Genomic DNA, 15318 nt, shown 5'->3' with positions numbered 1-15318 from the left:
CTGCCGCCAGCCTCCATGTATTACTTCAAACATATATACAAATAAATCACCATGTTTTACCTGTAAAATACCTATATTTGAAACGAATTGTGAAGACGCACCCAAATTTGACTTTTCCATTCACATAAACTCTGAACAATATGAACCAAAGGCGGTGACTCATAAGAGCTTAAAAATCAGATCACAATTCCCGTTCACTCATTCACTATATGCCTGCAGGGCTTGCTGTTTGTTCATACTCCCTAAGTTTCTCTGTGCATGGAAAGAATTATTTGCACTCAAGAGGCTCAAGAGGATGTCTCTTGTGACTTGTAATAGTGTGTGTGTGTGTGTGTAGTGGCAGATGTTAAATTAGGTGTGTATCTACACAAAGACTATTCTCAATCTTCCCTCTGTACCCATCATGCAATGCTGGTCATTGCATTGAGCTGGTTCCCTAGCAACCCAGCATCCCTTGTCCCAGCCGTCTCCTGGCAACAAGACCTGCGACCGTAATCAACCTGCACGCTGCCCCACCCCCAATATATTCCACTCGCTTTCTTTCCAATCGCCTTTTTTCCTCGCTTATTCTTTCAGCCGTTCTATCCATCTCCCATTTTATAACAAACAGAGAACGGTCTTCAGACATATGTCGTTTCATTGACATTTAACATGACAAAGAGAACATACTTTTATTGGTACTTACATTTCTTTTACTCAAACACAAAACTGAACATTTAACAGAAACATTCAGTGAACACTGAATACAAATATTCCATTAGTAGTAATTATTATACGGTCATTGAAACTTCATGTATGATACTCATAAGAATTAGGAAAAAAGCCTTTAAATAGCATGTCATACTGCTGTCATTGTCACATAAACTACCCTAGAAACACATTCTTGGCTGGAAGATTAAAGCTCATGAAATCTTCATTCTTGAAATAATCAATATACTCTAATCAATTACCCTGTTTCAAATGTGTCAATCACTAGACCTCAAGCAATTACAAGGGTAACACAGACCCTAAACTGTCAGTGTTAACCCCTGCCTAAATGGGGAAAGATGGACAGAGGGGGGAGTATGTGTGAAAATAACTCCGGTTGGGAAATATGCATTGGTTGGGCTCGCTAACTCAATATGCATATCAAATTCTGTATGTAACAACGCTATTACACTGTAAACTGTCTAAAGTTGTTACTTTACAAAGCACAGTAAACAATTTCTATAAAAACATTTTTGCACTACTGATATTTTGCATAGAATACATTGTTTAATAATGCTATTGTACACTCAACCAACTGTATTTATTACCACTGTTCATAATGTATATATAATCCAACATTGCATTCCTATTTATATTCTGTATATACTCTGCTCAATACTGTATATAGCAGCTCCACTGTTAATTCTGTATCATAGCTTCACTCTGCACTGATATGTATATAAAACACTATATTCTTACACTTCTGGTTAGATGCTAACTGCATTTCATTAGCTCTGTACTTGTACTCTGCATAATGACAATAAAGTTGCAACTAATCTAATCTAATTCAAACGTAATCACTTTCTCCAAGCAAACAGACCTCATATGAGCGATGCTTGCAACAACGCTAATATCTAACACCCCGAACACACTGTCAACACTGGTGATGCTGTCCTATTGTTTGAGATGGGGGTGCTACTTTATTTATGTCTATGGGAACCAAGTGTGGATGAGGAAAGCAATGGATTTCACGCCCTTTTTTAAATATAAATAATTTCTTTTTCTTTTTTTTTGCTAGTCTTTATAGATTAGATGAACTTCTCAGTCTGTTAATATGAACAAATAAAAAATTCAATTGGAGATAGTTGTGTATTTTTTTTACTGAATTCTAAGGGACAACCATTAGTTTCTGTGGTAACTCTCAATATGTATTTAACACACAATATTCTCAAAGAGTGAATATTCTTCACTTGAAACAACTTGTTGGTAAAATCAGGTATCGAATATTATTTATTATTCATATTATTTAAAAAATCATCATGGCACTTCAAATTGAAAATTCAATACGACCTTATTACTCATCAGGAAATCTGCAAATGCTATATTCATCATTTAGTGCCTGTATGGGTTTTCATGAGCAACAATATCGATCTGGGACACATTCAGAAAGAAGACAGATTACCGCCAGCAAACAAGCTCTTAAGATTACATGATTTGTTGCAGATGACAAAACCAATCAAATCAAGAGAGGAAGTAGGACGGACCCAAGAGGATCTGTGTTTGTGACTTTATTATAATAAATGTCTGAGCATTTGAACACTTCCACAAACATAAAAATGGCTGCTAATATTTGCAGCTAACTTCCTTTTGAAAAGTAGAAAATGGCCATTAACTAGTTTATTTTATGTCAATGGTGTGAAAAATCTGCTTTGCACAGTATATAGATGTCCGTCAGATAAAGTTCTGCTATCACAGAGTGTGTAATCATGAAAGGTCACACACACACACACACACACACACACACACACACTCTCTCTCTCTTGCTAGCAGATGTCTGTCTTTAAGCTTGTGGACATCCGCTGCCCCCCCTTCCAAAAGTGGCCCCTCCCCCCATCACCACCCGCGGCTCATTATGTCAAATTTTCTTTCATTCCCCCCCTTCCCCCATTTCACCCCCGATCTTTCCCCCTTTCACATATCTGTCCAATATCTCTTTAATTAGACCTACTTTCACCTCTCTGCCTCTTTCACACTCTCGAACCCTGGAACCCTTCAATTCATCCGAACAATGGACTCATCCTTTCTGGATGCGAGTATACACACTGACACTAAATCAAATATACTTAATCTTGCATTTCTTTAAAGGAAACATGCGATCGCATGCAATTTGAACCGTCGGTTCGTGTTAGTCTAATATGATCGCTTGTCTTTTATTGGTGTAAAACGTACTGATATGCATACACTTTCTCACACATAATCATAGAAGTACATTTTGTATGTGTACAATTTCACACAAACACATACGTTAAATGTGAAATGTGGTGGACTATATTTGTAAAAAGCACTCACTGAGCAAAACATGACATATTTTAAGGTTTACAACCACCAGTCTTGTCTTATTTGACTTTCCGACCACACTAAACACACTACGACGCAAATCAGAATGAGCACATTGCACTAAACTACAAATAAACATCCAGACATTTGCTCTCACACACTCCATCCCCCTCCTGATAACACCTGCCCCCCTCCCCCACAACAAAGGCACAACAGACGCTCTTTTAAACACATGCATTCAGACGCACAACAACTCGTCCAAAACACATAAATGGCAAAATGTATAGACACACACATCACAGACAGACGTTCAACTGCCATTTTGCTATCAATAACCAAAGGGAGCGCTAATTCAAAGGAGATCAAGTGTAATCTGATGCTTTGAATATAAATTATAATAGCAAAAACAACATTAATAGTGTAAAAAGAAGCGATCTGGTCTGTCCTGCTGATCTACTGCGTCTTGCTTTTTTGTCATGATTTTTAAGGCTGAGGAAGGAGTAAGAGTAAAGCGGAGTAAAACAACTTAAACCACAAAAAAAAACTCATTGTGGAAGCTGATATTTATCTTAACTGAAGTCAGATAGGATCCAGCTGAGTCACATTTTACCATAAATCGCCAACACAACTGTGTTTCATATTCATCCAGTATTTTAGCCCTGTAGTACACTAGGCTAGCTAGCTGCTGCCAAAAGCCAAAGGGAATATGATTAGAGATGTAGAGGAAATGAGAGATTGAGGGTGTGTACATGAATGCAGTGCTGGATTTAAAAGCGCATACGAATGTATGCACGACTGAAGTACTTTGGATGACGCCTGGAGCTTTGTTGTGCCCATGCAAGTGGGGCCATGAAAAAACAAGGGTAAGCAAACACAATGGGATGGCAACGATAGGCAGAGAGCAAAAGATAGGAGAGATGGGGAAAGATGGGGAGGAGGAGGAGAGCATGGGGCTGAAAAAAGAAAGAGGGCTCCAGGTCTCCATTCTCCTCCTCTGTCTACAATCACTGCGTGCCTCTCACCTGAAATTAAACATAAGGCCAGGTGCCACTCCAGCCATGCCATCTGTTCAACCCCTCCTCCCTTGTCTTCCTTTACCTCTCTATTCAATACACTGCTCTCAGTTGATCTTTTATTCAGAGTTTCAACAGTAGCGAAATCAGAATATTATACAGTTTTGTCAGTTATTTTTTGCTCCTCCAAACAGTAGTCTAAAAAAAATGTTTGGTAACACTTTATTTTAAGGTTGCACGTTACATGTACTTATTATTATAATAACAATTAATTATGCATAATTACATGCAAGTACCCCTAAGCCAAACCCTAATCCTAACCATATAATAAGTACATGTAGTTAATATTACTAGTTAAATGTATAATTACACTGTAACAAGGACACCTTAAAATTAAGTCTAACCAAATATATGAAATGTGACTATTACAAACCATACATTTACAAACATTTGTATGTTTTGAATCTTCTTTCATCTGTAGAACATGAAAGAAGATGTTATGAAGAATATTTAAGTGTTTTTTTCCTTCATACAAAGAAACAATGTTTTAATAGTTGACTAAAACTACAACTAAAACTAAAGCTATTACAGATTTCATTCATTGAAATAAAGCTGAAATAAAATAAAATGAAAATATCAGACCTCATATGAAAGTGAGAAATTTTACCTTGGCAAATAACTAAAATACAAATGTTTAACTGAAAGTTAAACAAATAAATGAAAGCTTAATAAACGTTTTAAATAAAATGGCATAGTCACAAGACAAAATGACTAAAAAGACAACTAAAATCTAAATGAAAAAATTATAAATACTACAATAAATAATCCTAAAAGTACAGCATTGAAAGGCAAAGGAATACAAAACAGCATTGGATCCCATTAACTTTCATTGCAAGGACAAAAAAAACCTTGAGACATTTTTTAAAATATCTTTTGTGGTTTGCAGAAAAAATTAAGTCATAAAGATTTGGAACAACATGAGAATAAGTGAATGATGGCAGAATTGTATTTTTAACATTATTTGAACAAGGTACGTTTTCATCACTCGCAAAATTACAATGCACATATTGAGTCTCAAAGATCAAATCTGAATTGGATGTAGCGTGAACAAAGCCTGAGAGAAAAAGTGAGAAATTAAGGTTCCAAGCCAATTTCTGTCTTATCTTATCTGGCTTTCTCCTCTCATCGTGGTTACAATTCCTATCTCAACCACACATGCACTCTAAACACACATCACGCAGCGTTGCCAGAGCAATTCGCTATGATTGACAGGCAGTGGGCGGGGCCTGATCTGAATGGCAGGTGCCATGAGCTGGTAATAATGCCACACAGCTGGGCTGTCTGTATATATGTGTGTGTGTGTGTCTGTATATATATATGTGTGTGTGTGTGTGTGTGTGTTAAAAAAAGAAAGAACGAAAGAGAGAGACAGAAAAAGAAAAAGAGAGATTTCTGTTTAGGAAAGGTGGTTGTTGTTCTTAAAAATGTGGTTCCCGTCGTACCTCATGGGGTAGGTTTGAACACCGTCTTACCAGGCTTAGGTGAGCCGGGAGACTAATAGAAGGATGGAGGGATAGAGAAGGAGGAGAGAGGATTTAAAGTCAGGGGAACCTGCTGATCTGTGTCTGGAGAGGTCGGCAAAGGTCAGATTACTGTCATGCTAATAATGGGATTTGTTCTGGAGTTACCCATGAGCACACATGCGCATAACGTTACTCACCATAAGGAAAAACCATCTAAACAGATACTCACAAACATTGATTCTCTAAAACCAAGGTAGAACAAGGTTTACTTTGCTCACACTTCAATTTTAATTTTGTCGCTACTAACACTACTCAACCAGCTTTCGATGTTACGTGATGTGACATACAGAGCAATAAAGCCATATATCCCTTCATTAGCCTACGTCTGGTGGGACAACAGTCGGCTCGGAGTCTGTTCAGATGCACCAGAAGCTTCTGTTCGACCGCTCAGTCCACATCGTGTCTCATCTTTTATGACACGCAGCTTCCTCTAGTGCAAATTAAACTCGCTTAAATAGAATTTGAGGGGAAGCAAAAGATTCCCTGTGGGTTTGTTTGCTCCATGTCTAATCAACAAAGGAAAAAAACATTACCATGTGAGCACCGAAAGTAATAGTTGTATTAAAGGGATATTCCACCTAATAATGAAAATACTGTTATCATCATACTCACCCTAATGTTAGTCCAAACTGGTTTGACTCTATTTTTATCTGTGGTACGTAAAAGAAGATATTTTGAAGAACTGTTCAACAATGGAAGTCAATGGGAACCGAAACTGTTTGGTTACCAACATTCTTCAAAATATCTTCTTTTGTGTGGAGCTGAATATAGAAAGTCATACATGTATGGAATGGCATGAGGCTTAGTCAATGGGTGGAATATCCCTTTAATTCCTTCTTGTTGATCACAAATATAGGACATATGAACTCATTTTCAATAGCTATACACTGACGTCACATGCATTCAACTTGCAACACGGCTCATAATGTTCCAGTACATCTGTCAAATCTGAAAAAGTAGGTAATTAGCACATAAAACAACATAAAAAAATATGAAGAGACTGGAGGTTTGTGAATTTACATGTTGCCTGTCATGGCAGATGGCCTAACAGCTAATCAACGACTCCAGACAGCGACACGATCGCAGATGCCTTCAAGGATTGTGCCCTCCTACATACCTAATTAAAGTCTGTTCAGTCAACATAGATTTCCACAGATCCCATCTCCTGAACCATATAATGTGTTGTTTCCATTTTTAGAAATGACTTCATGTTCCTCAGCCCTGTTAGAAGAGCTTAATGATAAAAGATTTATGCTATATGTAGTCTGCTATATATAGGCAACTGGAAGTGTTTGTTTGACTTAAATAAATCTATTTTTTTATACAGCCCGTTCACATTATTAACACTGACAACTCACCCCTGGCAATGTCTTCTGCTCATGCAGTGCATTCTGGGCCTTCAATGCTGACTCTCTCGCACAGTACGTCAAGAACGCACATCCTGAAGAAAGAACAAGAATACAGTGTAGGATGTTAAAAGAAAAACATACCAGACATAGACAGATCATGGATAACAAGCAGTGTTTTGCAGACATAAAATAATATGACAACCGTGACTGAGAAATGAACAATTTGTTTCATCACCAAAGATGCCTTTTCTATGAATAGATTTATCTCAGGAAGCTAGAAAGCTGGATGCAAACTTTAAATGTAGCAGCAGCAAATGAATGCTACTGCAAGCTAAAGGTTAAAGTGTCTACACAATAAAACAATTATATATCCCAGTGTCAAAGAAGGCCTCAGTAGACGAACTAAGATATGTAGTTAAAACATGAAAAGGAAATACATCTAGCACCATTAATCTCCCGTCTCCCCTTGAGACTGTCCGTTCTATAGAGCTGCGTTTAATTACCTTTGTGCATTCCCGTGTACTTGTCCTTGATCACCGTAAGCTCATAGATCTTCCCAAACTGCTCAAAGATGGGCTTCAGGTCCTTCTCCTCCAGATTCCGTGGGATCTGGCCAATGAAGAGCTTGATGGCGTCGGCTTCCTTCATTAGGACAGTTTCCTAAGGGGACGGAGCGACAGCTGCGCCCGGAGTTTCAGCACTGGAGAGCGGCTCAGCGGCGGGGGAAGAGTCGCGATGTTAAACACGAGTCCCGGTGGAAAGGTTTGAACCGTGACAGCTCTGAATACAAAATAAAATAAATAAATTTTACAAAATAAAATAAATAAATTATACACACACACACACACATACACACACACACATATATATATATATATATATATATATATATATATATATATATATATATATACATATATATATATATATATATATATATATATATATATAATCTGGCAAAAAGTTACCTATCTGGAAGACCTTTTAAACAAAACACTAATGCTTTTATTTCGAAGAAGCGACACATGACAACAGTATTTATGTTTTTTATCAATGTAAAATACGATTGGTTTCTGTTCGTGAGTCCTAATATGTAACTTGAGGTAACTGAAACGTTTTAAAATCAGCTAAAGCCTACTATATTTGTACTTAAATGTAAAAAAAAAAAAAAAAAAAAAAACTTTAGTTACCGAGAATCAAAATGTTTTCTGTTCTGCAATATGAAAGCATACTTAATTAGATGTAAGATATCTAGACCAATCAAAATTCAATATGCAAATAAATTCAAGAATGACCTCCAATCGCCATTCAGTTTGCCAGAACTACAATATCTTCTTCCATGACGGTCAATTTGAACAGCGAACATTTTCACACAATGGGACATCTTACATTTCTTTACAAGTATAACATTTATAAAAAAAAAAAAACAGATAGCAAACCAAAGAAAATTATCCACAAAACTAAGTTTAAGTTTGAGCTGAATTAACTACATAATATGGAGGATAACAGAGATTTCTATACAATGTTGGCTTTCTGTTTGACATTTCAACATCATACAATGCTGATCTATAGTAGCTATATATTTTTTATTACAATTTTGAGCTATTCGAGTATACATTAATGATCTGTTTGAATGAATGCATTATATAATGTAAATATTAATAATGTATGCTATTATAAGGTGTCACCAAATACAGAATATAATACCAGATCAGTGAATCTCTGAGGTATTTTAAGAGATTAAAATGCTATAGTAAAACAAAGAAACTTGTGTTACGAGCTCTGGCAAGAGCAAGTATATTAAAAGCGAATGCAATAAAATGAAATGCATATAAATATCGACAGATATCCCCATTGCTTCTTTGTTTAATCCACACTGGAGGTTCAGGCGTATGTGGCTCTTTGTCACGACACCAACTGCACATACGCACATACATGATAGAGAACAAAAACATTCAGCTGTACATGCAACTTCACGTCTTTAAATCAAAAGAGACTAAAATAAGTTTAATTTATTTATTTTTTTACTAGCTCTCTGGTGTTTGTCAGAGGCGAAATTTGCTCACGTATCCTTCCCTCTCCCTCTCTCTCTCTCTTTTGTTAATCCCAAGGGGATGTTTGTTTATTTGCTGTCTTTCTGTCTGGTTGTGAATATGGTGTGATATTCGACGTGCACAGATAAAGAGAGCTGATGGAGAGCGGGTGGCTTGAATGCCAACCCCTGTACATTTAACTAAATCCGTGCATCTGTCACCCTTGAGTCGTCTTGGTTTTTGTCTCTCTCTGCCCTCTCATATATCTCCTGTTGACTAGAATACATGCACGAATCAATACAAGTATAAATACAAATAAAATCTATTACACTCACGTTTTAAAGCAGAGGCTGTGAAGAAGATGCACTGTAATGCTGTAGCCAATATTCACGGTGTTGACACTCCGTATAACCCGTAGCTTTTGACGTCGAAAGCCGGTGTCCCCCTCCTGTCCATCTCCTGTCCTCCCTCGGGGTGTGGAAACCGTGACGTTTAGTCGCTTTAAGGGAACGTTTATATTTTCCTCTCACACAGCGTAGCCGCAAAACCATTGGGCGCTGTCAAATAAAAACAGCTGTCCCTTTCAAATCAGTGTGTGACTATGGAGGTCAAAATCACTAATCATGCATTTCTCCTAATCACGCCTTTATATCTCAATTTATACTTTTTTTTTTATCTGCAAATATTTTAGTTCTTATAATGCATAGCTCAAGTTTGTGACTTAAAATCTTGTAATTGCAACTTTATACTGATACAGTTTATTTGATATTTTTTTACAATTACGGCAGCTCATAGCTAAATTGAACACAGTGCTACAATAACAATATGATTCACCTCCGTTTGTTTTGAGAATGAGTTGTACGAGGGAAACTAGTTTGACAAAAATAATACCAATTAATTTTCCATATATATATATATATATATATATATATATATATATATATATATATATATATATATATATATATATAATGAAGTGAACAAAATGGGAAAAAAATACAAAGGAGCATGGAATAATCATATTCAGAATTATTAATAAAGAATAATGGTAATAATTATATGAATAATAATCTCACACGTTCCTTCATGAACAGTTACATTACATGACAAGCCAACTACGACAAATTATTTTTTTTATTGGTGAACACAAACAAACGAACACGTTTTACTTACAATAAACTGCCTGTACACTCAAGTGAACTGGGTTAAACTTCGCTACTGCTTTATTCGAGTGTTCGTTTTTTAGCTTTGCATGTAACATTTCGACGGTGCCTGATATCAAGGACGCTAATCCGCCTTTTGTTCTCGTCGAGCTCTGACCACGGTGCTGAAACTACACTGAGCCAAATCATGTTTTCTCGCAAATTAACGCCCACATGGCCTAAACTACGTGATGTGCTTGCTATGCGGTCGAGCAATTCCCAAATCTTAGTGCGCGATCTGGCATGGAATTCATTTTAATTCATTCTCTATTACTGACAAAAATATAAATAAATAAAATGAACCTTTAGGAGATTAATTTACACAGATCACATCACAAACCATGTGTTCGCTTTACATCCGCAGGGATGTGAAGTTCATCTGTAATTGTTTAATGGTCAGTAGCCTATACATCAGGATGTCTGGCTCTTAGAATAAACTAAATTAAATACTAGAGTACTTGTGTTCATTTACTGGGATTGGCAACCATCTGCCACGAGCCCTTAAATCCCCCAATGCTGTTTTTACCCTTGCCCGCGAATCCATATTAAAAAGTTATCTTTCTGATAACCACACTTTAGAACAAAAAACATAATTCTTGTACTATGAGCCAAAGCACGACTCAATCACGTACACGAGAGTACGCACTTAAATCACAGATGACTCAACTGGTTATACCAGACAGCTGAAATAACGACGACATCTGCTGGTTATTTCAGAATTGCCTATTTGTAAGCATTGAGAGCTTGTCGGTGGTCAAAGTCTGTGTCAATTATGCAGGAGAATCAATTAAATAAAAGCTTCCAGATGCCCAACAAGATTTTTGAACAACAGCCAAGAAATCTGGATGATAAACAAACTGTTTTTATCATTTGTGAGTAGCTTTTTTAATGTGTGTATATATATATATATATATATATATATATATATATATATATATATATATATATATATATACACACATTAAGCAGCCCAAGGCATTCAAATCTTTGTGAGGTATGAAACGTTATATTGTATCAGCTGCATCGACTCACTTGTGGACTGGCATAAAGGTCACCTGATATACCCTGACCTTTATGTTGTGTAATCTTTTTGAGCAATAACCCGATTTGTCAGTTCTGAGTTAGACACTATGCTAAGCCTACATGGTCATACTCATCTAAAATTATATATATACAGTACAGACAAAAAGTTTGGATACACCTTCTCATTCAAAGAGTTTTCTTTATTTTCATGACTATGAAAATTGTAGAGTCACACTGAAGGCATCAAGCGCTATTTGACCAAGAAGGAGAGTGATGGGGTGCTGCGCCAGATGACCTGGCCTCCACAGTCACCAGACCTGAACCCAGTCGAGATGGTTTAGGGGTAAGCTGGACCGCAGACAGAAGACAAAAGGGCCAACAAGTGCTAAGCATCTCTCGGGGAACTCCTTCAAGACTGTTGGAAGACCATTTCAGGTGACTACCTCTTGAAGCTCATCAAGAGAATGCCAAGAGTGCAAAGCAGTAATCAAAGCAAAAGGTGGCTACTTTATTAAATATTTTCAGTTGTTTCACACTTTTTTGTTATCTATATAATTCCATATATAATTCCACATGTGTTAATTCATAGTTTTGATGCCTTCAGTGTGAATCTACAATTTTCATAGTCATGAAAATAAAGAAAACTCTTTGAATGAGAAGGTGTATCCAAACTTTTTGTCTGTACTGTATACATATAATTTTAGATGAGTATGACCATGTAGGCTTATGATAATTGTCTGCCCTATGGCAATAAAGTACCAGTTCATTAACATCAGTTTGTACCAGTAGAGGGAGGTAGAGCTCTAACTTTGCATTGTTCATTGCATTTGTCCTGAAGGCCTGAAAAAACTTTAGCAGAATAAAGGCTTTAACCATGTTGTGCACATAATAGTTAACCTCCATTGCCATCTAAGTTTAAGACTAATGTTACATTATGTCCAATGCATAAAAAATATTTAGTAGTTAGTGCATTCGGAGTGTGCTTTGTGCAACTGCATATCCTTTACCTTGATTTGCAAGCAGACAGGATACAAGGGCATTGGATGTCCCCTCAAGGACTCTGTTGCTGGGCAGACAAAGTCCTCACCAGAAGATCTGCATTAATTGAGGATGGACAGAGGGAGAAAATAAAACAAAAGGTTGAATGGGTTAAAAGGCTAAGGTTACAGAAGGGGGAAGAGTATAGACACACACACACACACACACACACACACTCACCCAAATGGTGCTTTAAAAAATACATATTAAATTAACTATTAGCATCTTTTGGTGCCCCTTGATTTTATTTTTTTTCTATGAGAGTATATAGAGAGAGAGAGAGAGAGAGAGAGAGAGAGAACATAATATTAAAATGTTTGTTAAATACAAACAAAGAATAAAAAACCTGGGAAACTTTAAGCAAAGTGTTTATTTAATATTTTGATACAGAGGTGATTTCTAGTGTATGAACTGTGTATGCCGAGGGCGGATAACGCGGCACATACTGTTGTGGAATGTTTGGAACAGTGCGCGCGCTCTTCGCGTCTGGGGGCGTGGCCCTCACTGCTATTAAAATAAGATATGTAACGTAAAGTAAACAGACGAGCGAGCTGATGACCTTCAGAACATCACCGTATACCTCGGAATCACAGTTTAACGTCGTCTTTGGTACTGTAAACTCTTAATAGTTTAGCGTTAGCAGCCAAATAAAATAAAATTACTTTAAGATATTTAGATTTATTATAATTCAAAACATAACTCTACAATGATTATATTATCTATTAATTAAATTACAATATAGGCTATAATATACTAATGTATTGCAATGATTAGGAGTTTAATCTTGTAATTACATATTACAGATAATAATAACCTAGTGTAATGTTTTTTTATGTTATTTTCCTGAAAATATTTCATAGGCTATACATTTCATAACTATTATTTCCACGAAAATAAATCCGAGTAGGTATCATAATCGGTCTTATTGAAACATCTGAGGACACGACGATTAACTGTGTAACATATTGGACCGCTCCAGCGTTAATTCTCCATTTAAATAAAATGCTAGAAATTCAAAACAACTTGGCATATTCGTTTGAGAGGCGACAGCTAGTGGTTTTGAATGGTGATGGAATGCTCTGGCCTTTCTGGATTTGTGTGAACAACACTGTATAAAATTACATTTAAAACCAGTAAGGAATATTCTATAATTATCAATGGTTCACAACTTTAACAATTATATTATTTCACGTCTATTTCTGTGCACATAACGTCTTGAATTATATTTAAGAAAAAATTTAATTTAAACCTCATTATTACTTTTATTTGCAAAAACGTGATATAGGTGTTTGTTAATTACTCCTAGTCCCACCAAATCTCTACACATGAATATGTAGGCTAATTATTGTATTGCTGGAAACGAATTCTGAGAGGACAAAAGAGAGTTTTAAGACCCCTGATGTTGTCGCCCCCTGCTGAAGACCATGCGTAAATATTTGATTTGCAACTTGAAGCAAAAATAGATTTAGTCAACTAGAGGTTACAATTATTTACAGTATATGCTGATTTTGCAATGTAGATAGATGTGAAAATTTCAGCCAATTACTGAAAGGTTTAACTTTAACAGGTCTTTAGAAATGTAATGCTATTTCTATAATTTTAAGCAATTTAGTATTATAAGAAATTATGATTTCTAACTTCACTATAAAGTACAACTAAATGTTTCCAGCAGCACTAATTTAGGTTATTTAGCTATATTTCCTTTATGTTGTACAAACAATTAGCCAAAAAATCTCATTTGAGTCTTTGCTTCCTTTTCTGTTTGATGAAAGTTGAAGAATGAAATATGCATATACTTAAGCACCCACTCAGAAAAGCGAGTTTCAACATGTTTTAAAAAGTCCTGCGATGTTTTACTTCTGCGCTCTTTTTATTATTATTTTTTAATCTCTGAAGCAGAATTTATTCTGATATAACGCTTTGCTCATTGCTAAAATCCTGCCTATTAGCCAGCAAACATCACCTGCAACTGATTTTAAGGCTAAAGAAGTTCTCCTTTTACTTTACACTTTTATAATGTTGTTACTCAAGAAAAAAAAAACTTCATGTTGTTACGTTATTCCAATTTCAGGAGTTGAGAACATAAACATCCATCTGTGCCTAATCCAATCAGCATGAGTGACATTAAATTAAGTGGAACCATGCCGGGCCTTAATTTTAGAATCAAGTTATTGTGTAAATTCCTTGTCTCATATGCTACATTTAATTCAGAGGAACATAATTCTTTCTTTTATGCTGTATTTCAGAGAAAGATGCAACAGTGTGATGCAACATTTGCCACACAACTGAAGTGTGACCAGAATTATCTCTAGATAGTCCTTATTTGATCCGACAAAAAACTTGATTTTTTTCTATTTCTGCATAGCAATTGGCTATTTCAAACTATTTGTGCAAAAAAGCCTAAAGTGAGATAAATATGGGTAATTTTGAAGTAAATACTCATTTCATACCAGACTACAATATGTGAGAGGAGCGGAATGGAGGATTGATTACAGAACGCACTGAGTGAAGAGGTGAACATTTACCTTTAATAAACGGTCTACACTTATATTCTGATAACTCAAGCTTTGCTTTGTACAGTTTGCAGTTACACAGAATTTATCATAGAAATGGCCTACATTTACCCATTCAAACACTAATTGAGAATTACATGAAATGTAAAAAATACAAAGCCTCTGATTTTGGTTCCACAACACAGTGAAGGACAAATCTCAGTCATATATAGTCGATACGAGTTGCAGCCATTTAGCTACAATGAAATCTCTGCATACAATGTTTATCATATTTTATTGATGAATGAAAGGTGTTCGCAAAACTGAAGAGCAAAGAAATCAGTCACTGAAGCAACTGAGATGAAAAGACTCATAGACATCATGGTTGAGACTGCACTCCGCCACAGTGGGTTTTTTCCAAACATCTTTATTTATGTCAGTACAGTAAAAGCCTTATGGAACTGAGGGAGGCCATGATGATTCTGCCCGACAACTTCGTTTCTTCTGTATCTTCTGCCACTGTTGGCAAAAACGGCTCGTCTCTGTACACCTCAGCACCTT

General features: G+C 36.1%; 1 protein-coding gene across 6 annotated transcripts in view; it reads right to left on the bottom strand.

The window, feature by feature from the left end:
• LOC127935322 (CUGBP Elav-like family member 3) overlaps positions 1-15318 on the bottom strand; it is a 54504-nt gene that overhangs the window by 14062 nt on the left and 25124 nt on the right. For 2 of the 6 annotated variants that reach the window (XM_052533099.1, XM_052533100.1), the window contains exons 2-5: positions 12235-12322; positions 9338-9559; positions 7473-7749; positions 6979-7061 (exon numbers count right to left, since the gene is read on the bottom strand). In XM_052533099.1, coding sequence (XP_052389059.1) covers positions 6979-7061; positions 7473-7617 — 228 coding nt within the window. In that variant the 5' untranslated portion in view covers positions 7618-7749; positions 9338-9559; positions 12235-12322. Of the gene's footprint in view, positions 1-6978; positions 7062-7472; positions 7750-9337; positions 9577-12234; positions 12323-15318 lie in introns of those variants that run through there. The other 4 variants (XM_052533097.1, XM_052533096.1, XM_052533095.1 and 1 more) reach the window with 4 other exon arrangements.

This window comes from Carassius gibelio, chromosome A19 (genome assembly GCF_023724105.1).
Source record: "Carassius gibelio isolate Cgi1373 ecotype wild population from Czech Republic chromosome A19, carGib1.2-hapl.c, whole genome shotgun sequence".
In the NCBI taxonomy this organism is placed as follows: domain Eukaryota; kingdom Metazoa; phylum Chordata; class Actinopteri; order Cypriniformes; family Cyprinidae; genus Carassius; species Carassius gibelio.
Note: the sequence above shows the minus strand (reverse complement) of the source record. Positions and strands in the feature narration are given on the sequence as shown.